We start from the raw sequence: 25,888 nt of genomic DNA on the forward strand, positions 1-25,888 counted from the left end.
GATTATATGAAGATAGGTGGAGGAGTAGGTAGTACTGAGGGAGCAATGCAATTGCAACAGGACTGAGACAAATTGGAAGAATGGGCAAAAAAGTGGCAGATGGAATAATGCTGGGAAATATACGATAGTGCATTTTGGTAAAAGGAACAATAGTGGAGACTAAATAGGGAGAAGGTTCAAACATCAGTAGTGCAGAGGGACTTAGGAGTCCTCGTGCAAGACTCCCTGAAGGTTAATTTACAGGTTGAGTCTGTGGTCAAGAAAGCAAAGGCAATATTGGCATTTATTTCAAGGAGAATAGAATACAGAAGGAGATAATGCTGAACCTTTTTAAGACACTAGTCAGGCCACACTTGGAGTAGTGGCAACAGTTTTGGGCCTCATATCTCAGAAAGGATGTGTTGCCATTGGAGGGTCCATGGGTGGCTCACAAGGATGATTCCAGGAATGAAAGGGTTAACATATGAGGAGCATTTGGCAGTCCTGGGCCTGTACTCACTGGAACTTAGAAGAATGTGTGGAGATCTCATTGAAACCCAATGAATGTTGAAAGGACAAGACAGGGTGAATGTGGAGAGAATGTTTCCTATGGTGGGGGTATCCAGAACTAGAGGGCACAGCCTCAAAATTGAGGGGCAACCTTTTAGAATAGAGGTAAGAAGAGAAGTGAATCTGTGGAACGCTCTGCCACAGACTACTGTGGAAGCCAAGTCTGTGGATATATTTAAGGTGGAAGTTGATTGTTTCTTGATTGGTCAGGGCATCAAATGATATGGCGAGAAGGCAGATGTATAGGGTTGAGTGGAACCCGGGATCAGCTATGATGAAATGGCAGAGCAGACTCAATGGATCAAATGGTCTAATTCTGATCCTGTGTCTTAGATTGAGAAATAGCTACTGAAAAAATAAAGAATTACTAGTAAAGCAGTTATGGAAAGTCTAAGAAATCAAAGTTTGTTTCTCTAACCTAGCTGATCAGTACTAGTATCCCATTGCAGCTGCACACAATTCTGAAAGCAGTGAGATCACATTACATTTAACAATGTGAAGAGTATAGAAGATACTAAGTCACAGCAAAACAAGATCCTAAATAGCAGTTATTTCAAGTTTTTTTTAAAGGTCATCTTTATTGAAAATGCACAGACAAATGTCAGTTGAGCACATTTTGCACATCAAATGGATGCATTGTATGTTTAGCACATTGATTGAAATAAAAAAAAAATCTTACCTTCACCACCTTGTGGAACATACGATGCTGTAATGATGTCTATGTCAGCACAGTTCATAACAATCTGATTGGTTGCTTGTCTTACCTGTAAATACATACACATAAATATATAAAAACCAGTAAACTTGAACATACACATTCTTATTTCATTTGTTATTTTGATCTAGATGGTTCTTTCAATCTCATCCTCAAACTCCACTTTGTAAAATTAGTTGCACATTTCAGTAACTGTGGAGGGAAGGAAACCAGGCTCCTGAGAAGATGCTCTTTAAAATCAACTATCGTGCCCTGGAGAAGCTGTAGGCAGCAGTTCTGTAGCCTCTGACTATGTGGAGAAGTTGAGATTAATACATTTTTGTGGCACATTCAAAATATCACCACCTTAATATTGTGGCAGGTTATGAACTACATCATATGAATAGGCACAGCAAATAAACCAATGTACATCTTCAGCTTTTCTCATCAGCTTTGCATTTGCTAAAAATATTTATATCATCCTTCAGTAAGATGTGTTGTATCTTCAGATTTTAAAAGAAGTCAAGCATTGAACCTAACCTCAAAGCAACACACACAACATGCTGGCGGAACTCAGGTCAGGCAGCATCTAAGAAAATAAATAAACATTCAATGTTTTGGGCTGAGACACTGCATCAGGGCTGGAAAGGAAGGGGAAAGACGTCAGAGTAAAAGGATGGGGGGAGGGGAAGGAGGATAGCTAGGTGATAGGTGAAGCCAGGTGGATGGGAAAGGTAAAGGGCTGAAGAAAGAATCGCAGGAGAGTGGACCATAGATAAACACTTTATTGATCCCAAAGGAAATTAGTGTCACAGTAGCATTATAAGTACACATACATAAATATTAGAATAAGTAGAAAAATAAAAATTAAGTTACCACAATCTAACAGGAGGGGGGGGGGGGGGTCATCACTTCCCCGGCTATAGGTTGACTCATTATAGAGCCCGATGGCTGAGGGCAAAAACAATCTCACACCGCACTTCTTGGAACCACATAGTTGTCTTAGTCTTTTCCCCCCAGCAATGACAATAGACAATAGGTGCAGGAATAGGCCATTTGGCCCTTTGAGCCAGTACCGCCATTCACTGTGATCATGGCTGATCATCCACAATCAGTACCCCATTCCTGCCCTCTCCCCATATCCCTTGACTCCGCTATCTTTAAGAGCTCTAACTCTCTCTTGAAAGCATCCAGAGACTTGGCCTCCACTGCCTTCTGAGGCAGAGCATTCCACATATCCACCACTCTCTGGGTGAAAAAGTTTTCCTCAACTCCGATCTAAATGGCCTACTCCTTATTCTTAAACTGTGGCCTCTGGTTCTGGACTCCCCCAACATCGGGACCATGTTTCCTGCCTCTCGCATGTCCAATCCCTTAATAATCTTATGTGTTTCAATCAGATCCCCTCTCATCCTTCTAAATTCCAGTGTATACAAGCACAGTCGCTACAATCTTTCAACATATGACATTCCCGCCATCCCGGGAATTAACTTCGTGAACCTACGCTGCAATCCCTCAATAGCAAGAATGTCCCTCCTCAAATTTGGAGACCAAAACTGAACACAATACTCCAGGTGTGGTCTCACCAAGGCCCTGTACAACTGCAGAAGGACCTCTTTGCTCGTATACTCAACTCCTCTTGTTATGAAGGCCAACATGCCATTAGCTTTCTTCACTGCCTGCTGTACCTGCATACTTACTTTCAGTGACTGATGAACAAGGACACCTAGATCTCATTGTACTTCCCCTTTTCCTAACTTTCTAACAATGAGAGCTGTATGGTATTGAAGGCACTTGAGAAATCAAAAAACATGACCCTTGCGGTGCTGCCCTGCTTATCCAAATGGGAGTAGGCTCTGCTCAGCAGGTAGATGACAGCGTTGTCAACTCCAATGTGCTCCTGGGAGGCAAACTGAAGGAGATCGAGGGCTGGTCTGACCAGGGTCGGAGGTGAGCCAGGACCAATCACTCAAGATTCATGATGTGTGAAATCAGGTCCACTGGGACCACACGTGATGTTTTTCCACACCTGACTGCAGACCCTTTCCAGGCTGAAACTCAGGTTGAAATGCACTGCTCAGCACACTCCTTCATGATCTTGGGGCTCACACCATCCACGCCCAATGCTTTACTATGTCTGAGTTTCCCCAGAGCCCTTCTCACCTGCTCAATAGTGAAGGTGAGTCTATGATGATGGAGGAGTTAATGGAAGGTGTGGGCTGGGGATGGTGAAGATTGGGATGATAATGTGGAGGTGTGCATGGTAGGTACAGGGCAAGGAAGGGATGTAAACAGTGGTAGCCTGTGTTGTTCATCCACATGTTGAATTGGAGGGAGGAGGGGAAGCACTGGGTGCTTCTGCATCTGGAGTAGCAAGCTAAGTGGGGTGTGAACAGAAGAGCAGTTGTTAATCCTCTTGAAGAATTGATTAACTCATTAGCCCATTCACAGCTGCATTCCAAAGCTCCATAGCTAGGCTGATTAAAGCCAATGATCTTCATGCCTCTCCACACCTCCCAAGCTTGTTCTCCAGCTCTCTCCTATATTCCTCTTTAGCTACAGTTGGCCCTCCTTATCCACAGGGGATTGGTTCCGGGACCCCCCACGGACACCAAAATCCGCAGATGCTCAAATCCCTTATTTCACATGTATCAGTGCGGTGGTCTTTAGGACCCAGCAGAACCCCGGACTTTATTTAACATGTCTCCGTGCAGCAGACATCAGGACCTGGCGGCAGAGCTCTGAATCCGCAGTGTTTCTGTTCACGAAAATAATCTTTATCACAATTGAAAATAAGGTGGAAGTAATAAAGCGATCGGAAAGAGATGAAACGCCATCTGTCATTGGAAAAGTGTTAGGCTACAGTCGGTCAACGATCAGAACAATTTTAATGGAGAATGTGAAAAGCCCTGCCCCAATGAAAGCTACAATTATTACTAAGCAACACAGTGGTTTAATTATTGAAATACATATGTTTCTTAATTGTTTTATATGCATAGAAAGGTAAAATATGTACTATATACTAAGAAAAACATTTGACTGACGCTAAATAATACTGGATGTACCTGTTCTGACTTCAAATCCGACTTAAAGACGGACTCAGGAATGGAGCTCATTCATAACCCAGGGACTGCCTGTACTTTTAAGTCATTTCTAGATTACTTATAATACCTAATACAATGTAAATGCTATGTAAATAGTTGTTATACTGTACTGTTTAGGGAATAATGACAAGAAAAAATAGTCTGTACATGCTCAAGCAACAAGTGCTGGAGAGAGAATTTCCAGGTTTTCCTGATCCGCAGTTGGTTGAATCCGCGCATAAGGAGAGCCGACTGTACTTTGATCTTTGTCTTTTGCTCCCTCTGCACACGTTTTGATTGCTCATTGTCTCCTAATCTACAGGCTCTCTTTGTAGTTGAGAAAAGCCTTTAGATCACTGGTGACCCATGGCTTGTTAATGGTATTGTAGTGTCCTTGAGGGTATTATAGTGTCCACTCAGAAGTTAATGTAAACAGTGATGCAATCAGTAAGTTCATTTTTAGATCTTTTTTATTAATTATTATTGAAGATTAAACAAAAAATACATTAAGTCGATATGTCATTATGTGCAATGAAGAATTAAATTAGCAAATAACTGATTAACAAAGCTAAGCAATATATAAGCAATAATAAGAAGAAAAAATAAAGTGTTAAGAATTTTTTGTGAAAGAAAAGGAAATAAAACCCTACTAAAAAAAACCCCTAGTGACTGGAAAAAAACAAAAACAACATTGGGAGCACAACCCCGGAGCTATACATCATACAAGCTTCCAAAAAAAAATCAATCCGCCAACTGAAATCCACTTAAGTTCATTAATATTCTCCCCATACGGTTCACAAAGCTCATTCCAGTCAGTAACCTCAAAGCGGCCCATCAAGGCCTAGATGGCCTTTGGACACCATTTCTTTACTACCTTAGTGGTAGCTAGCTGTTGCTGTACTTTGGGTTTATACAAGGAAATGAAGTGAACCAGGTTGTGGTCTGATCTTCAAAGTGAGGGGAGAGCTGTGGAGCTGTGTGCATCTTTAACAGTTGCATACAAGAGTTCCAGTGTTTTACTTTCTATTGTATGACATTTGACAAACTGATTGAAGATGGGTAGGGTTGTCGAGAGAGAAATGTGGTTGAAGTCTCCCAATATTGTAATGAACATTTGGGAAGTGGAGTTTGGAGTCTCATGATGGTAGTGCGTATGACGTCACACGCAACATTGGAACCTGCGTCAGGGAGGCAGAATGTAAACAAGTAATATGGCACAGCTGAACTCGTGGTAGATAAATCGGACGCAAACTCACAATAAGCAGATCGATGGACTGCAGGCTCATTCTTATACAGAAATAAGACTGGGATTACACCATCTGTTGTTCACAAGCACAGCAAACCCACCTCGCTTCCTCCCTTCCAGTGTAGATTAACTCTATCTGCTCATGTCTTTGCAAACCCATTCACAGTAGCATTGGAGTCCAGGATTTGCTCATGTAACCATGTCTTGGTAAAACATATAACACTGCATTCCAGATACTCATTCTGTGCCCTCACGAATACTACTACTAGTTCCTCCATTTTATTTGCTAGCTATCTTATGTTCCCCATAATGATAGAGGGGAGATATGGTTTATATCTCTATCTCTTGTGCCACTTTTTATCTGAATCTGCAGCCTCGGTATCTCCATCTTGACTCGTCCAGAATATCGAACTTCTGCTGGACAAACAAAGGCTGCTTCCCAGCTGCTAGTATCTGCTCCCTCACGAGCTTGCCCTCAGCTACTGTAGTCACAGCACTTGATAGAATAAAGTATCCTGAGAGACAGAAGGATGGTGAAAATATTCTTAAAACCGATTAATGTCCATCGTTATTTTGCAGTATTGCTCACCAGTACAAAAACGAAAGAAACACATTAAATAACGTTAAGTCAGCTACTGAAATGTGCTGCTGCATTGCACATGCACACACATTAATGATAGAAGGGGAAGGGGAAGGAGTGTGGGGGGAGGGGTGGGGGTGATAGGCAAGTGAAGAGAGTTAAGAGGTCAGAGTGGGGAACAGAAGGGGAGAGGGAATTTTTGTTTTAGCTGGAAGGAGAAATCGATATTCATATCACAAGGTCGGAGGCAACCCTGACAGAATACAAGGTGTTTCTCCTCCATCCTGAGGATGGCCTCATTTGGCACAAGCGATGGTTACGGACTGACATGTCAGAATGTGGATGGGAATCGGAATCCAACTTGTGAGTGTAACTTTTACCACCATAGTTTATTCGGTACTCTTTAACAGCTAATATTCACATTTTCCTCTGAACCATTTACCCATGAACATTACTTCACTTTTTAAAAAAATATTATTTCTGTTTTTGCACTTTTTTTACTTACATACTTACTGCAGTTTACTTGCTTATTTTTACTCTTCTATATTATCATGTATTGCAATGTACTGCTGCCACTAAGGTAACAAATTTCAAGACTTATGCTGATATGAAACCAATTTTGATTCTTCATTGAACACACTAACATCCACTACAACCTTGCACACTGTTGTGTTGAGAAGCCTCTTCTTAAGGACTGGTATTCAAGAACACTTGTCAGTGACAAGTCAATTGAATGGACTACAGTTTGTTGCAGAACAGTTTCAGTCATTTATGAAAATGAATGGAATAAGACATTAGATCTGCACCACACAATGCAGCTGAAAATGGCTTGGCAGAAAGGTTTGCCCGTACTCTAAGGAACGCACTGAGAGCAATGTCAGAACTCTGAACTAACTCTGAATCAGAAGCTCACCAACTTTCTCCTTGCATATTGCAATGCAGCACACTCCACTACCAGCAAGTCACCAGCTACAGTACCAAGAAAAACTGTGAGGACCCTTGTATTTAATAACTGATGAAAACTCCTTTAGCAGCAATAACCTCCAGCAAACGTTTCCTGTAGTTGTTGATCTGACTTGCACAAATGCGAGGAGGAATTTTAGACCATTTCTCCATACAAAACTGTTTCAGTTCATCAATATTTCTGGGATACCTTGCATAAACATCCTTCTTTAGGTCAACGCCACAGCATCTCAATTGGGTCAAGGTCTGGACTCTGACTTGGCCATTCCAAAACACAAATTTTCTTTTTAAACCATTCTGTTGTTGATTTACTCTTGGGTTTTGCATTATTGTCTTGTTACATCACCTAACTTCTATAAAGCTTCAGCTGACAGACTGCTACCTTGACATTCTCCTGTAAAATGTATAGATAAAATTTTGAATTCATTGTTCCCTTAGCGATTGCAAGCTGTCCAGTCTCGGAGGCAGCAAAGTAGCCCCAAACCATAATGCTCCTTCCACCATGCTTCACAGTTGGGATGAGGTTTTGGTGTTGCTGTGCAGTGTCCCTTTTCCTCTAAACAGCAGAGTGCATTGCTGCCAAGAAATTCAACCTTTGTCTCATCTGTCCACAGAACATTGTCCCAGAAGCGTTGTGGAGCATCTCTAGGTGGTCTTTTGCTGTTATGCTTGGGTTCTTTTTCACCTCCTTCAGCATTGCACGTTGTGCTCTTAGTGTGATCTTTGCAAGATATCCACTCCTAGGGAGCGTGGCAACAGTACGGAATTTCCTCCATTTGTAGAGTTTCTCTTACCTATGGACTGACGAACACTCAGATCTTTAGAAATGCCTTTTCCAGCTTCATACACCTCCACAATTCTTATTCTAAGGTCCTCTAAAAGTTGTTTTGATTGAGGCATGGTGCACATAATTGTTTTTTTCTTGAGAAGAGCAGGCTCTGCCAGTAACCTGACTGCGTGTTTATAGAGCAGGGCTCCCCGACAACCCACACCTCCAATTTCATCTCATTTATTGGAACACCTAACTCAAAAGAGCTTTTACCTCTCAAAATTCCCATACATATTTGAATCTACACTGATATTTATTTACATGTTGTACATGTAAAACAATAACAAAAAATGACAATGTACTTATCTCTGCTATGTTAAACACAGGGAACTTCAGTTAATACTTATTAAGTTAAGCATATAAAGGTAATGTAGTCTCAACTATCTTTACAGAACAAAGGAAATGTATTTCCTCTTCAAAGTTTAAAGAATAGACCTCTAAGCTTTCAGACATTCTAATCAATAATGTGTGGTGAATAATTACAGCCAAATTAATGCAAATACATGGTGATATGAAAATGCATGGAAATACTTCTGTCAATTATAACAGACCTTCGGTGCATCAAGGACATACATGCAGAAAGGTGCTAGAAAGGGACCAGTAACATGAAGGACCCCGCCCGCCCTGTTCATTTGTCCCATTCCCATTAGGGAGGAGACTACATAGCATCCACATCAGGACCACCAGACTCAAAAACAGTGACTTCACCCAAGCAGCAAGGCTGATCAACACTTCCACCCACTAACCCACCCCTCCATAGCCACAACCACCACTACTTTATCATTTCCTGTCAGCCACTTTATGTACACTCCTGTGCCTAGTGTCACTTTATGGACATAAAATCATGCATTCAAACCATCTTATTTATTTATTTATATTTATTGTGTTTTTATTGTTTCTTAATCTAATTGAGCTTTTATTTGTGCTGTATCAGATCTGGAGTAACAATTATTTTGTTCTCTACACTTTTGTACTGGAAATAGCATTCAATCTTGAATTCTGTTGACATTTAAGCACAAGTAGAGGACAAAGGCAGTCAAGCATTGCAATTGTAATTTCATGCTAATATACACAATGTTAGTAAAAAGACAAACAAAAGTAGCCAGGATCTTAAATTAAATTTAGTTCAGTATGGTAGCCAGCTGTCCCAGCATCGAAAAGATGGAGTAACTCCAGTCTAGAAGGCACGCTTTGAAACAGATTCCAGGAGAGTAAATGGAAAGTAAATGGAGTCATTAGTCCTACAGGCAGGCATGTTCATCTTCCAGCTGCCAAATAAACAATTTATTTTCAGTTCCATAAATTACTGTTTTCCAATTCTACAAATAGAATTTTGTAATGTTTACGATTTCAGTTTATAAAGGACCCTAAAGTCCTCTTCAGACTCATTTCATATTATGAGCCAGACACTCAATGGGAAAAGCCTACAGTACTGAATAATCAATTCAATACTACTTGCTGCTTTTGCCTCATTTCCGGCTATTCCTCCTCAGCATCACTGAATACTTATTAAATATTTAAGTCCTGATGAATAACTTCAGTAACTTACAAGACTGGAGTATAATTAAGTTCTGATGAAGGGTTTCAGCCCAATCCATCAGTGCTTTATTCCTCTCCATAGGTACTACCTGACTTGTTGAGTTCATCCAACATTGTCTGTATTACATATTTAAATTGTTGTCTGGGTGCAGGTAACTCAGAGCTTTAATATACAAGATGCTGGCTCAGTAAGTAATGAATCTGCATCAATTCAACGTATCACCTTACCTATTAAATATTTTGACATGAACAGACACCATCATATGGTGCTGGTTAAATATTAATTTGATGAGAAGCACCTTGTATAGTAATGCAGAGCTGTCACCGAACAAAGTCCCAGACTGTCACTCATTTGGCTGCCAACACATCAGCAAGAAACAAAGACTGGGTGGTTGTTTGCTCCTGCCAAAAATTTAAGCTGTTAAATTTAGTCAGATGAAGTCTCCACACAGTCTAGTCCCACACTGAACAAATCTATCCACAGCAATGACAAATGGCAAGCTAATGCAATAAACTTTTCTGTTTGAGTGGAAGAAACATGTGGCTAAGTACAGCTCCAATGACGTTATTTAAGTTTGCTGATGACACCACTGTTGCTGGTTGAATCAAAGATAGTGACAAATTGGCATATGGGAGGGAGATTGAAAATCTGGTTGAGTGGTGTCACAACAACAACCTTGCACTCAACGAGTGAAGTCCTGCCGAAGGGTCTCAGCCCGAAGCGTTGACTGCTCATTTCAACGGATGCTGCCCGACCTGCTGAGTTCATCCAGCTTGTTTGTACATGAAATTTACATTTAATTTATGCTGGAATGGCTACAGAAAAATAATATGGATAAGCTTTGGACCTGACTTCATGGCTTGTTAGAAAGTTGAGACAACACAATGACACATAATGTAGTTAAGCAAGAGTCCAAACATCTACAACATCTGTGTTCATATTTGCAGCCATTACATTTAACACTAACATAGTAAAAGCAGTAATATAATAAATATACAGCCTATATAAAGTAGAAATATTGTATGTATGGTGTAGTTTCACTTATCAAACTTGGGAAGACAGCGAGCCAAAAATCGATTGAGGGAAAAAATGGCATGTACACGCATCTGCATGTACACATGTACACGCATGTGCAAACCACTGCTTGCACAAGGCTTCACAGTCATTGTAGTCTTTCTCGGGGTAAACACACGTATAAAGCAGGTACCCTTTTCTCGTCAAAGTGAAAATCCTCTTTGGTTAGTGAAAACAGGTACTAATGTAGGTATTTCATAACAGCGAGCTGTCATAAAGCGAACGTTCAAAAAATGGGGATCACCTGTAGTTCAATTGCTACATTTAATCAGCAAAATGTATACAATATACATCCTGAAATTCTTGTTCTTCACATACATCACAAAAACAGAAGAGTGCCCCAAAGAATGAATGACAGTAAAAAACGTTAGAACCCCACGCACAGCAAAACAAAACTCTTCCCCATCCCCACCCACTTATACAAAAATAAAGCATCCAGTATCTGCAATCTCTCCAGTCTCCATAATTTCTCATTTGTGCTTTCACCTACAGAAGTCTCACTTTTAAATTCCATCAATTATTTTTTCCTCTCCACTGTTTAAAACCTCCTTAAAAGCTTTTTGCCCAACTACTGAATTCTCTCCTTCAGTTCAGCTTCCATCATTTGTCCTTGGATGATGATGAAACTCCTGGGAATGCTTTTGCTCAGTTAATATTTAAATGTAAATCATTATTGCTGAATAGCCAAGCCAATACTCAAATCTTGACATGTGAAAAATAGCCACTTGGGCAAGCTGCCAGAGGACTGACTGACAATCCAGCATAAGCCAGTGCAAGGACAGAAGGGGAGCAATACAAGAATGTTTTTACTAGAAACAAGAATCAATTTTTGGCAATGTTACTTTGTATTAGGATTTCTTTGGATCACTTCACATTTTATCCAAAGGCCTCTAGTAAAGATCTGCAAACTAATTCAATATAAAAGGTACCACCCATTTTTTTCATTGCCTGACATTAACTTAAACCTACACCTGGTACCATAACAACACTGGACATCATCCAAAAGCAACTGAACCCAAGCCAATGAAAATGGTAATTTACCTTATGGAGTTAGCAGAGCTGATCTTAAAGCTAAGCCAACATCAGTAAAGCATTTATGTGAAAACTTTAGGACCATAGAACTCATACCTATTTAATGATAAAGGAGGCCATTAAGCCTAGAATCCATGCCAGTTCTCAAAGCAATTACACTAATCCCATCCCTCCATTTTCCCTGTAACTTACTCTCTCAACTCCATCCCAATTCTACTGCAGGTGTCCCCTGTTTTTCGAGCGTTCGCTTTACGACACCTCGCTGTTACGAAAGACCTACATTAGTTACCTGTTTTCGCTAACAGAAGGTGTTTTCACTGTTACGAAAAAAGGCAGAGTGCGCATCGAGCAGCCAAGCTCCTCCCCCAGAACTGCATTCTAGCCGGCATAATAAAGCATTTTGATCGTGGTGAACAAAGTAAGGACATGGTGAGGTTGGCTAAGGGTTTGTGGAAGTTGACAAAGATGATGTTGAAGAGGTTTTGGCATCCCATGACCAAGAACTGAGAGATGAAGAGCTGATGAAGAGGAAAGGATAACAATTGAAGCCGAACTCAGTAGCGAACGGCCCGAAAGTGAAGTCGTCCACAAATTGAATGTGAAGCAACTGCGTGAGATTTTCGCTGCGATTGACAATGCTGCAATGATTGCAGAAAAGTATGACTTTAATTTTGAAAGGGTACTTATGTTTAGGGCATATTTGCAGGATGGTTTGAGTGCTTACAAAGAGCTGTATGATAGAAAAATGCACGAGGCTAAGCAGTCAAGCATACTGCCGTTTTTCAAGCCTTCCACAGCAGACAATGAAACTCGACCTTCGACATCGAGGCAGACAGACATAGAAGATGACCTGCCTGCCCTGATGGAAACAGACAACGATGAGATGACACCCCAGACTCCTCTACCTCCCACCACCCCAACATCCGACGACTCAGCCTAATACACCATCATCAGTGTGCTCGCTGTCTTCCCGATTCCGATTAGTGAAACTACACTGTACATACATTATTTCTACTTTATATAGGCTGTGTACTTTTATGTGTTATTTGGTATGATTTGGCAGCTTCATAGCTTAAAGGTTACTGGAAAGTGTGTTTCTGCTGAGAGCACTTGCGTGAGATTTTTGCGTGGTGGACAGTGCTGCAATAATCGCAGAAAAGTATTCCTACTTTATAGAGGCTGTGTATTCATCGGATCATTCCTGCTTTTACTACGTTACTGTTAGTTTAGGTTTTATGTGTTATTTGGCATGATTTGGTAGGTTATTTTTTGGGTCTGCGAATGCTCACAAATTTTTCCCATATACATAAATAAATGGTAATTGCTTCTTCACTTTACGACATTCTGGCTTACGGACCGTTTCATAGGAATGCTCTACCTTCGAATAGCAGGGGAAACCTGTATTCACAATATCCAAGAAAGGGAGAAGAACAACCATGTAAATGTGAGCATAGGATGAAGTCAGAAGCCAAGTAGATGAAATGCACTCGATGACCACATTATATTTACCTCCTGGACTTAATGGTGGCCACCTGAGTGTAAGTTTATGGCCTTCTGCTGCTGTAGCCCATCCAGTTCAAGGTTTGAATTGTTTTGTGTTCAGAGCTGCTCTTCTGCACACCGCTGTTTAATATGTGGTTATTTGAGTTCCCATCACCTCCTTGTCAGCTTGAACATTTGCCTCTAACCCCTTTCATTGAGAAGGCATTTTGCCACTCTCTACTTACTTTTCCACAGCATTCCTGTAAACTTTGAGACTGTTGTACACGAAAATCCCAGATGATCAGCAGTTTCTGAGAGACTCAAACCACCCTGTCTGGCACCAACTATCATTCCATGGTCAAAGTCACTTAGATCACATTTCTTCCCCATTCTCATGTTTGGTCTGAACAGTAACTGAACCTCTTGATAATTTGAGAAGTTAGTCAGATGTATCAGCACGACAGTGGGAATTACAGAGGCACGAGAGAGGAGATGGCCAGAATTGATTTGTAAATAACACTGGTATGAATGACAGCAGAGCAGTAATGGCTGGAATTTCTGGAAGCATTTTGGAAGGCACAGAGTATTCACATCTCAAAGAGGAAGTAGTATTCTAAAGGAAAGATAACACAACCGTGGCTAACAAGAGAAGTCAAAGCCAACACTAAAGCCAAAGAGCATATAATACAGCAAAAATTAGTAGGAAGTTAGAGGATTGGGAAGCATTTAAAAACTAACAGAAGGCAACTAAAAAAGTCATTAAGGTATAGGTGGAATATATAAGTTAGCCAATAATGTTAAAGAGAATACTAGAAGTTTCTTCAGATACACAAAAAAAGTGAGAGTGGATATCAGACCACTAGAAAATGATCCTGAAATGGCAGACAAACTGAATAAGTATCTTGTATCAGTCTTCACTGTGGAAGACACTAGCAGTATGGTAGAAGTTCCAGGTATCAGGGCTCATGAATTGTGTGAAGTTATCATTACTAGAGAGAATATTTTTGGGAAACTGAAAGGTCTGAAGGTAAATAAGTCACCTGGACCAGATGGTGAACACCCCAGGGTTCTGAAAGAGGTGGCTGAAGAGATTATGAAGGCATTAGCAATGATCTTTCAAGAATCACCAGATTCTGGCATGTTTCCAGAAGACTGGAAAATTGCAGGAAGGGAGGAAGAGCAGAAGAAGGGAATTGTATGCCAGTTAGCCTGGCCTCAGTGGTTGGAAATATGTTGTTAAGGATAAGGTTTCAAGGTACTTGAAGGTACATGATAAAATGGGCCATCAGCGTGGTTTGCTTAAGGGAAAATCTTGCCTGACAAATCTGTTGGAATTCTTTGAAGAAATAACAAGCAGGATAGACAAAGGAGAATCAGTGGATGTTGTGTCCTTGGATTTTCAGAAGGCCTTTGACAAGGTGCCACAAGAAGCTGCTTAACAAGCTATGAGCCTGTGGTATTACAGGAAAGATTCTCGCATGGATAACAGTGACTTATTGGCAGGAGGCAAGAATGGGAATAAAGGGAGCCTTTTCTGGTTGGCTGCCAGGGACTAGTGGTGTTCCACAGGGGTCTGTGTTGGAACCGATTCTTTTTAAGTTATATCGCAATGATTTGGATGATGTAATTGATGACTTTATTGCAAAGTTTACAGATAATATGAAGATAAGTGAGTTAGTTGAGGAAGTAGAGGCACTACAGAAGGACTTAAAAACAGATTAGGAAAATGGGCAAAGAAGTGGCAGATGGAATCCAGTGTTGGGAAGTGTATGGGCATGCACTTTTGTAAAAGAGATGAAAGGATTAACATTTTCTAGATAAAAAAAAACTGAAGCGCAAAGAGACTTGGGAGTCCTTGTGCAAGATTCCCTAAAGGTTAATTTGCAGGTCGAGTCTCTTGGTGAGGAAGGCAAATGCAAAGTTAGCATTTATTTCAAGAGGAGTAGAATATAAAAGCAAGGAACTAATGTTGACACTTTATAAATCACTGGTGAGGCCTCACTGGAGGTATTGTGAGCTGTTCTGAGCCCCTTATCTGAGAAAGGGTATCCTGAAAATGAAGAGGGTTCAAAGGAGAATCACAAAAATGATTCAAAGATTGAATGGTTTGTCATATCAAGAGCATTTGATGGCTCTGGGCCTGTATTCACTAGATTTCACATATGGTGGGAGAGTCTAAGACCAGAGTACTCAACTTCAGAATAAAGAGACGTCCTTTTAGAATGGAAATGAAGAGGAATTTCTTTAGCAGAGAGTAGTGAATCTATGGAATTCTTTCCCACAAGAAGTTGTTGAGGCCAAATCTTATGTATAGTTAAGGCAGAGGTTGATAAGATTTTTGATTGGTTAGGGCATGAAGGTCAATTCTCCTCTGACCTCCCTCATTATGGAGGCATTGTCACCCACATCACCATATATAACCCTGAGATTTATTTTCTTGTGGACAATGACAGCAATTACAAAAAACAATAAAATGAATGAAATACTATACGCAACAGGGTGAACAACAACCAATGTGCAAAACAAAGAAAAAGGACACTGAATACAAAAAAAAACTCTAAGGTCCTCAAGTCTCAGCAACATATTTGTAAATTTTCTCTGTATATTTTCTATCTTATTGATTTGTTTCTGTAGGAAGATGACCAAAACTGCACAGAATACTCCAAATTCCCAGATCCTTTTATTCTACTATACTTGTCAGTGCCCTACCATTCACTGTGCAAGACTTACCCTGGATGTCCTCCCAAAGTGCAACACCTCATGCCTATCTGCACTAAATTCCATCTGCCATTTTTCCAGATCCCGCTGCAAGCTTGGAAATACATTCTCACTGTCCCCTACACCGATGATCTTGGTGTCATCCACAAATTTGCTGATCCAGGACTTTGTGACTTTAGACCCAGCGACAAACAGTGCTAACTGCCTCCTCGATAGAAGGCAAGGTGGACAATAAATGCTGGCATTGCCAATGTCCACATAATACCAATGAATGAATAAGCAACTTTTTAAACAAGGGAACAAGGATACTTACACCTGTGCCAAATAGTTGAAATATTTTATAGAATAATTTTCTTAGGTTACAGGATAATGGAATGTGGGACTAAAATCTTGCAAAACTCTTCAGCATTGACATTTTTCCTTTCACAAAAGATGACTTGTTTTCAGATGTGCAGACCAGTTGCTGGTTGGTAGTATTCTATCAACTTACGCACCATGTCAAAATCATGCATCTTCCCAACTGTGAAGGCAACATTCATTGGGTGCTCTGGTTTCCTCCCACATTCCAGAGGTTTGGGATTGAGTAAATAGTGGGCATGCTGCACTAGTGCCAGCAGTGTAGCGACACGTGGGCTGCCCCTAGCACAGTCCTCACTGATTTGATTGTCGCAAATTATGTGTTTCACTGTATGCTTCCATGTACATGTGACAAATACAGCAATAGTCTGCAATACTGTCTATATCACTGTACTGGCTTCCCGGTTAATGTTGGCAAAGGCTGTTAAAATAACTACAGGCACTAACCTTCACAGCTCGAGCTACAACATGGCTTCAAACATTTGAGATCACTTTATCTGTGCAATTAAGTGTCAAACACATCTAGTTTCCACGAAAACGATCAATATACTAATACTGAAGCAATCTGTACAACACAATCTGTTTATAAATACAAGTGCTGAGAGAAAACTACAGCTGAAAAATAATTCATTTCTTTAAATGTTTTTCCAGCTTGTTCATCTCATGACAAAACAAAGGACCAAATAATTCTGTGTTTTTTCTCTCACCAGGGCATAATCAATTAATAGAATTTAAGATGAATCCAGAATTCTGCTGACTGATAGTTAACTATTCACTGCCTGAAATAACAAATATAAGGATCCTTCCCAAATACATCTCATACCACCAATAAAAAAAAAACAAATCTGCTGCCAAGTCCATGGATTATTTGGTAACACACTTCCCTCTTGGTCAGAGAATTAGAGTCAATGGTTCAAAAATATATAGAAGCTGTTGGACTTCAAAACAACTGACCTCAGATAGTCAGGACGCACAACCCCGCCCCTCTCTCTCTCCCCATCATCCTCAACACAGGTGCCTCCCCTGGGCTGTGTGCTAAGCCCACTGCTGCAAACTCTACTCACATGTGACCGCACAAACAAACACATTGTCAAGTTCGCCAATGACAGAACAATTGAGGGCTCATCACCTACAACGATGAGATGGTCTATAGAGAGGAGGTGGATGTGCTCGAGGGCCTGGTGCCAGGAAAATAATCCCTTCCTCAATGTCAACAAGACAAAGGAGATGCTTATTAATTTCATGAGAACTTGCACTACTCACACCCCTCTTTACATCGCCAGCACAGTAGTAGAAACTGCAAGTAGTTTCAAACTCCTGGGAGTATAATCTCACACAAGCTCTCAATATCTCAGAACACATTCTACACAAATCAGGAAAGCTCACCAATGCCTGTTTTCTGGGGAGGCTGAAGAAAACTGGACTATGCACATCCATATTTGCATCACTCTGTAGATGTGCAGTAGAGAGCAGCTCGACAAGCGGCATCACTGCGCATTACTGAAACTGCACTGCAACAGGGAGTAGTCAAAACTGCCCAATGCATCACTGAAGCAGCCTACCCATCATTAAGGGTATATATACAGAAAGGTACCCAAAAAAAGGGCCATAATATCATGAAGGATCCCACTCACCCTGTTCATGGGGAGTTTGTCCCACTCCCATCAGGGAGGAGGCTGTGCAGCCAGGACCACCAGACTCAGCATGAGGCTGATCAAAACCTCCACCCACTAACCCACCCCACCACTTCATCATTTCTTGTCTGTTACATTATGTTCAGTGTTGGAGTTTCTCAAGTTGAAACGTTTAAAAGAGACTTTGTATCCTCTGTGAAATATAAAAGATCCTATGGCATTACCTTTAAGAGTGATACTGGAGGCAGCACAAATCCAGGTAATACTTCCAACTCCACTTATGCAAAAATTGCAACATTAACCTTAATTAACATTAACATTAATTAATTAACATTAACCTTCTGAAAAATAAAACCAATTTCTGAACACAAGTGTAAAATAGTCTTGCAACACTGTGCTATCCTTTGTACAATAAATCACTGATACATTTCTAAATTTGAAACAAAATTACATCTTGATGTGAAATTACAGTGGCAGTGAGGAAGAAGAAGTTCAATTTTCGAGGAGTGTTTGATGGCTCTGAGCCTGTACTTGGAGCTTAGAAGAATGAGGGATCCCATTATAACATAGAAATTTACAGCACATTATAGGCCCTTCTGCCCACAATGCTGTGCCAACCATGTAACCTACTCAATTACTTACTGTAATTGATAGACTTTTTTCCTATATTATCATGTATTGCATTGTACTGCTGCTGCTAAGTTAACAAATTTCACAACATATGCTGGAGATATTAAACCTGATTCTGACATGTCAGTCGTGGCCTCCTCTACTGCAACACCTGATATTCCTTCAACTTTCATCCTGACAGCGAGAACATTAGTTTCTCCAGCTTCCAGTAATTTCTCTCCTCTTCCTCTTGTCTCTTTTACCATTCTGGCTCAACCTTTAGAATATTGAAAGACCCAGATAAGAGTGGATGTGGAGTGGATGATTCCTATAGTGGGGGAGTCTAGGACCAGAGGACACAGATAGAGTGGATGTGGAGAGGATGATTCCTATAGTGGGGGAGTCTAGGACCAGAGGACACAGACAGAGTGGATGTGGAGAGGATGTTTCCTATAGTGGGGGAGTCTAGGACCAGAGGACACAGATAGAGTGGATGCGGAGAGGATGTTTCCTATAGTGGGGGAGTCTAGGTCCAGAGGACACAGATAGAGTGGATATGGAGAGGATGTTTCCTGTAGTGGGGGAGTCTAGGACCAGAGGACACAGATAGAGTGGATGTGGAGAGGATGTTTCCTATAGTGGGGGAGTCTAAGACCAGAGGACACAGATAGAGTGGATGTGGAGAGGATGTTTCCTGTAGTGGGGGAGTCTAGGACCAGAGGACACAGATAGAGTGGATGTGGAGAGGATGTTTCCTATAGTGGGGGAGTCTAGGACCAGAGGACACAGATAGAGTGGATGTGGAGAGGATGTTTCCTATAGTGGGGGAGTCTAAGACCAGAGGACACAGAGTGGATGTGGAGAGGATGATTCCTATAGTGGGGGAGTCTAGGACCAGAGGACACAGACAGAGTGGATGTGGAGAGGATGTTTCCTATAGTGGGGGAGTCTAGGACCAGAGGACACAGATAGAGTGGATGCGGAGAGGATGTTTCCTATAGTGGGGGAGTCTAAGACCAGAGGACACAGATAGAGTGGATGTGGAGAGGATGATTCCTATAGTGGGGGAGTCTAGGACCAGAGGACACAGATAGAGTGGGTGTGGAGAGGATGTTTCCTATAGTGGGGGAATCTAGGACCAGAGGACACAGATAGAGTGGGTGTGGAGAGGATGTTTCCTATAGTGGGGGAGACTCGGACCAGAGGACACAGATAGAGTGGATGTGGAGAGGATGTTTCCTATAGTGGGGGAGTCTAGGACCAGAGGACACAGATAGAGTGGATGTGGAGAGGATGATTCCTATAGTGGGGGAGTCTAGGACCAGAGGACACAGACAGAGTGGATGTGGAGAGGATGTTTCCTATAGTGGGGGAGTCTAGGACCAGAGGACACAGATAGAGTGGATGTGGAGAGGATGTTTCCTATAGTGGGGGAGTCTAAGACCAGAGGACACAGATAGAGTGGATGTGGAGAGGATGTTTCCTATAGTGGGGGAGTCTAGGACCAGAGGACACAGATAGAGTGGATGTGGAGAGGATGTTTCCTATAGTGGGGGAGTCTAGGACCAGAGGACACAGATAGAGTGGATGTGGAGAGGATGTTTCCTATAGTGGGGGAGTCTAAGACCAGAGGACACAGATAGAGTGGATATGGAGAGGATGTTTCCTATAGTGGGGGAGTCTAAGACCAGAGGACACAGATAGAGTGGATGTGGAGAGGATGATTCCTATAGTGGGGGAGTCTAGGACCAGAGGACACAGATAGAGTGGGTGTGGAGAGGATGTTTCCTATAGTGGGGGAGACTCGGACCAGAGGACACAGATAGAGTGGATGTGGAGAGGATGTTTCCTATAGTGGGGGAGTCTAGGACCAGAGGACACAGATAGAGTGGATGTGGAGAGGATGTTTCCTGTAGTGTGGGAGTCTGGGACCAGAGGACACAGATAGAGTCGATGTGGAGAGGATGTTTCCTATTGTGAGGGAGTCTAGGAGCAGAGGACACAGATAGAGTCGATATGGAGAGGATGTTTCCTATAGTGGGGGAGTCTAGGACCAGAGGACACAGATAGAGTGGATGTGGAGAGGATGTTTCCTTAAGTGGGGGAGTCTAGGACCAGAGGACACAGATAGAGTGGATGTGGAGAGGATGTTTCCTATAGTGGGGGAGTCTAGGACCAGAGGGCAAAACTTCAGATTAGAGGGACATCCCTTTAGAACAGAGATGAGGAGGAATTTCCTTAACAGTGAATGGGCAGTGAATCTGGAATTCATTGCCACAGACTTGGCTGTGGAGGCCAAGTCATTGGGTATATTTAAAATGGAGGTTGATAGGTTCTTGATTAGGTGTCAAAGGTTACAGGGAGAATGCAACAGAATGGGGTTGAATAAATCAGCCATGATGGAATGGCAGATTAGACTCGATGGGCCAAATGACCCAATTCTGCTCCTATGTCTAATGGTCTTATTGTAACACAAGGATACGTTTTGAAAAATAAGCATTTGACAGAAACTCACATTCTCTAAACAGAGAGAAAGTTGTAACGATGACAGAATCCAGCTTCAAAAAAAAAACCAAAGCAACAATCCAGAAACAATACACATCTCATTTACTGTACATAATTCTCCAAGCCATAATGTGGAAATTAAGCCCACTGGTTTCTGCAATGGGTAGTGGGGTGGAGATATGTCTCTACCAAAGGAGGTGTAAGGTGCTTCTTCTCGCTGCTAGCCTGCAGGTCACCCTTGGGCAAGGTGTAGCACCTGCTTATCCCTTCACCACCTACCCCTACCCCCTGGATCAAGGTCACATGAAGCCACATGAGCAGGTGGTGGATGGTCATATGAGCAGCTGTGCATATCAGAAGTCCAGGTTACTCGACCATTGACGCCAGGCAATCTCTAATACGGCTGGGTCACATGTCATGTAAAAACACTGCCCAGAAGAAAGCAATGGCAAACCATTTCTGTGGAAAATTATGCCAAGTACAATGATGGCCCTGGAAAAAACCATGACTGCACATGTCATATGACACAGCACATAACGAACGAACAATGTCCACAATATCAAATTGTGCCACTGTGAAGAACCATTATGAATAAATTCCTGGCCATCAAATTTATACAAAGGACAGCGCTAAACAGCTTTGCCTAAGTAACATGACAACAAACTGGCAGCGTTAATTTACTTGGCTACAGATCTTAAAGAAATGCATTTGTTGAACTTCTTTGTTTAGCTACTTGGCTATAAACTGTTACCACAGAATATGGCAGCATAAATCAAGAGGTAATTAAACCATTTAAAATAAATGCTGATGGATGATATATAAAGAGGCCTCTTCTTTAAAATTAAATCAAGGATAAATTGCCCTAGACAGCACAAAGTTTCAAAAATGATGTCTTCAAAACTACCCATTGAAGTATTGTCAATATCCAGAATGCCGCAGTGACTATGCAATAAAGTGGAAAGACTGCGCAGGATGTTGAATATAAAAGGCAATAAATTCACCTTTTCCAAAAGTTTTAAATGTCTACACTATAACGATTCCAACTGGCCCAATTCCAAAATGCAAATAGACGAGGATAACAACTTGTAGCTTTAATTTGAGAAAGCAAAAAAAGTCATTGGTCAGACCGCACTTGAGGTATTGCGAGCAATTTTAGACCCCATATCTGAGAAAAGATGTGCTGGCAATGGAGAGGATCCAGAGGAGGTTCACAAGAATGATCCCAGGAATGAAAGGGTTAACGTGAGTGTTTGATGGCTCTGGGCTTGTACTCACTGGAGTTTAGAAGGATGAGAGAGAACCTCATTGAAACCTATCAAATTTTGAAAGGCTAGATAGAGTGGATGTGGAGAGGATGTTTCATACAGTGGGTGAGTCTAGGACCAGAGGGCACAGATAGTGTGGATGTGGAGAGGATGTTTCATACAGTGGGTGAGTCTAGGACCAGAGGGCACAGATAGAGTGGATGTGGAGAGGATGTTTCCTATAGTGGGGGAGTCTAGGACCAGAGGACACAGAGAGAGTGGATGTGGAGAGGATGTTTCATACAGTGGGTGAGTCTAGGACCAGAGGGCACAGCCGCAGAATAGAGGAATATCCATTTGGAACAGAGATAAGGAACATTTTCTTTAGCAAGGGTGGTGAATCTGTGGAATTCGTTTCCACAGGCAGCTATGGAGGTCAAATCATTGGGTATACTTGAAGCAGAAGTTGACAGGTTCTTGATTAGTAATAATGTCATATAGGGTTGAGAAAGACAATGGATCAGCCATGATGGATTTGGTAGAACAGACTCCATGGCCAAATTGCCTAATTCTGCTCCCATGCCTTTTGGTCTTATAGACTGCCAATACAGAAGATTTAAAACAAAATCAAGAAACGCCAAGTTATTCTGCAGGTCAGACCACGTCTGTGAGAAGAAAAACAGGGTTACTGTTTAATATTAAAGACACAGTCAGAAATGGGAAGGAAAGAAAAGCTCGTTATACACAGGAAAGGTATAAATTGGGAGGGGGGGGGGAGTTAGCTGTGGAAACGTCTCCGATAAAGCCAGGAAGACCATGATGTTAAATTATAAACTTGGTTATGTGTGCAATGAGCAAATGAGAACAGTTAGAAAGTGAGAACATAGACAAACAAAGATAGGAATTGTAAAATTCAGAGCAGGAAGACAGGCCTAGCAGACCCAACTGCGTATGCATTCCATGTCCAGAGGGGAAGGGGAAGAACTTTTCTTCTTACTCTTCCATAGTTTTCCACACAAGGCATTAACAACCAACATAGCTCGGGATATGTTGGGGCAGCCCGCAAATGCCGCCACATATTCCAGCACCAATGTAACATGCCCACAATTCTAGGAAGAACATAGAACGCAACAAGCGACAAAACAACTTAAAAAAATCCCTTCCCCCACGTGGATAATCATCCAGCTCCAGGGCATGCCTCTTGGTCTACAGCCATCACTTCGAGTTCCAATTGATCTTCAGACTTTCATCTTCGGTATTGACCCCCAGACTAGCCAAAGTACAGAAATAACTAATAATGGGAGTTTATTCACTGCAGCATGTACAAATGTAGCAATAATATTTGAAGATTATTGAAAGTTTTACAGCCATGAAAGAACAACAAACTTGGATGTACACAAGAACCTTTTGTATTCTCAGAAGGTACTGAAGTACTCATGGGTAATCAAGTCATAAATTATAGCCTTGAGAAATAGAAACAGGCATATTCTAAATGGCTTAAGCCTGCACCGCCATTCAATAAGACTGTGGCTGATCAGATCTAAAAAATAAGGTAAGGAAAGACAACAATGAATCTGAATACACTACGGGCTTAGAATTAGCAAAGAAATAACCAATAACCACAGCACCAGCAACCCAGGTTCAATCCTGACCTCCGGTGGTATCTGTGCAAACTTCACACATTTTCCCTTTTAAAATGGGGTTTCCTCTGGGTGCTTCAGTTTTTTGCCCAGATCCCAAAGCGTAGGACGTTAGGTTAACTGGACACTGAGAATTGCCAAATCTAAACCAGAATCAGGTTCATTATCACTGACATATCTTGGCAGTGCAAGACCTAAAAAGTACGAGTCATTCATTATGTGTCATGTGGTGTGGGCGATCATGGTCCTTCCACGACCATGATTATTCTTGGCAAATTTTTCTACGTAAGTGGGTGATTATTGCCTTCTTCTGGGCAGTGTCTTTACAAGACGGGTGACCCCAACCATTATCAATACTCCTCAGAGGTTGACTGCCTGTTGTCAATGGCTGCATAACCAGGACTTTGGATATACACCAGCTGCTCATACAACCATTCACTACCTGCTCCCATAGCAGTGATCCTGATCTGAAGGGGGGGGGCACTAAGCAGGTGCTACACCTCGCCCAAAGGTGACCTGCAGACTAGCAGAGGGAAGGAGTGCCTTACACCTAAAATAGTGCAAGAAGAATAGCGAGGTAGTATTCATAGACCGTTCGGAAATCTAAACTGCAGCACGGAAGAAGTTATTCTGAAAACGTTGAAAAAGTGTCTCCCTGATGATAGTAATGAGAACAGGGCACGTCCTGGATAGTGAAGATCCTTAATGATGGTTGCTGCCTTCTTGAGGGACCACCTTTTGAAGATGTCCTTGAAGGTGGTGAGGGAACTGGCTGAGTAACTCCGGTGAAGCGTGAGAGACAGGAAATAGAATTAAATAGGATTAGGTTAACACTGGTGTAAACATATGCCTGATTGTCAGAACTGTCCTAGTGGGCCTGCTTCTGAGCCGCATCACTGAGTATGATTCCAATTGCAAACAGACAGCAAATCTAATGTCCACAAGAAAACAGCATGTTTAGGATAGGAACAGACTGTTTTAGCATTGAAATTCTGTTGTCATTTCATCTAGAAACAAATGTGAAGGAAATTTGCTCCAGATTAATAAGGTCTAGAAACTATAGGCTTGAGAAAACCTGGCTAAAGGGAATTGAATAGACTTTCTTACATACAAGACTTTTACTCATGTATGTGAAGTAATAAATAGCATGTACAGTAAGATATACAACAGTCAATATAGCTTAGAAATACAATTGTGTCAGCATGAATTAATCAGTCTGATGGCCTGGTGCCTGTTGGTCCTGGTTTTAATGCTGCAATACCATTTCCTGGATGGTTGCAGCTGAAACAGTTTGTGGTTGGGGTGACTCGGGTCCCCAATGATCCTTCAGGCCCTTTTTAAGCACCAGTCACTGCAAATGTCCTGAATAGTGGGAAATTCACAACTACATATGCACTGGGCTATCCACACCACTCTTTGCAGAGTCCTGCAATTGAGAGAAGTACAGTTCCCAGACCAGGCAGTGATACAGCCAGACAGGATGCTCTCAATTGACTCCCTGTAGGAAGTCCTTTGGATTTGGGGACTCGTGCTAAACTTCAAACGTCTGAGGTGAAAGCGGCGCTGTTGTGCTTTTTTTCACTACACAGCTGGTATGTCCAGGCCAACTGAGGTCCTCGGTGATAACTTTAAGTTGTTCACCCCCTCAACCCCAAATCCACTGATGTCAAAAGGGGTAAGCCTGTCTCAGTTCCTTCTGTCATACATAACCAACTACTTAGTTTTTGCGACATTGAGGGAGAGGATGTTTTCTTGACACCAATGAGTCAGGGTGATAACTTCTCTGTAGGCTGTAGTATTATATTCTACATGCATTAGACCAAAGAAAAGTGTTTTAGAAAGTGAAAAGTAATTGTCAATGAGTATATTTCAATGACATTAGTCATTGTGAAAGATAGGCAAAAAAAAGGACAATGTTATCACCTCTGGTATATGAGATGTAATGGGTCACAGATTAGAGATGCACTGAAATAAATTCTGTTTTGTGTTATCTGGGGAATTTTTGCCAAAGGCTAGGGGATTTTCAAAACTCTATTGTAAAAAGCCAGCAAACAAGTTTATCACTACAGATCTCTGAATGGGTAATGAACCCATGAACACTACCTCACT

The 25,888-nt window shown here is 41.6% G+C and overlaps 1 protein-coding gene across 2 annotated transcripts in view; it reads right to left on the reverse strand.

Moving 5' to 3' along the window:
- LOC132385586 (puromycin-sensitive aminopeptidase-like) overlaps positions 1 to 25,888 on the reverse strand; it is a 257,048-nt gene that overhangs the window by 209,946 nt on the left and 21,214 nt on the right. For both annotated transcript variants that reach the window (XR_009509200.1, XM_059957751.1), the window contains exon 2: positions 1,229 to 1,313. Coding sequence is in view for 1 of the 2 variants with exons in the window: in XM_059957751.1 (XP_059813734.1) it covers positions 1,229 to 1,313 (85 nt within the window). In the remaining variant the exon portion in view is untranslated. The remainder of the gene's footprint in view (positions 1 to 1,228; positions 1,314 to 25,888) is intronic.

This window comes from Hypanus sabinus, assembly GCF_030144855.1.
Source record: "Hypanus sabinus isolate sHypSab1 chromosome X1 unlocalized genomic scaffold, sHypSab1.hap1 SUPER_X1_unloc_11, whole genome shotgun sequence".
In the NCBI taxonomy this organism is placed as follows: Eukaryota; Metazoa; Chordata; class Chondrichthyes; order Myliobatiformes; family Dasyatidae; genus Hypanus; species Hypanus sabinus.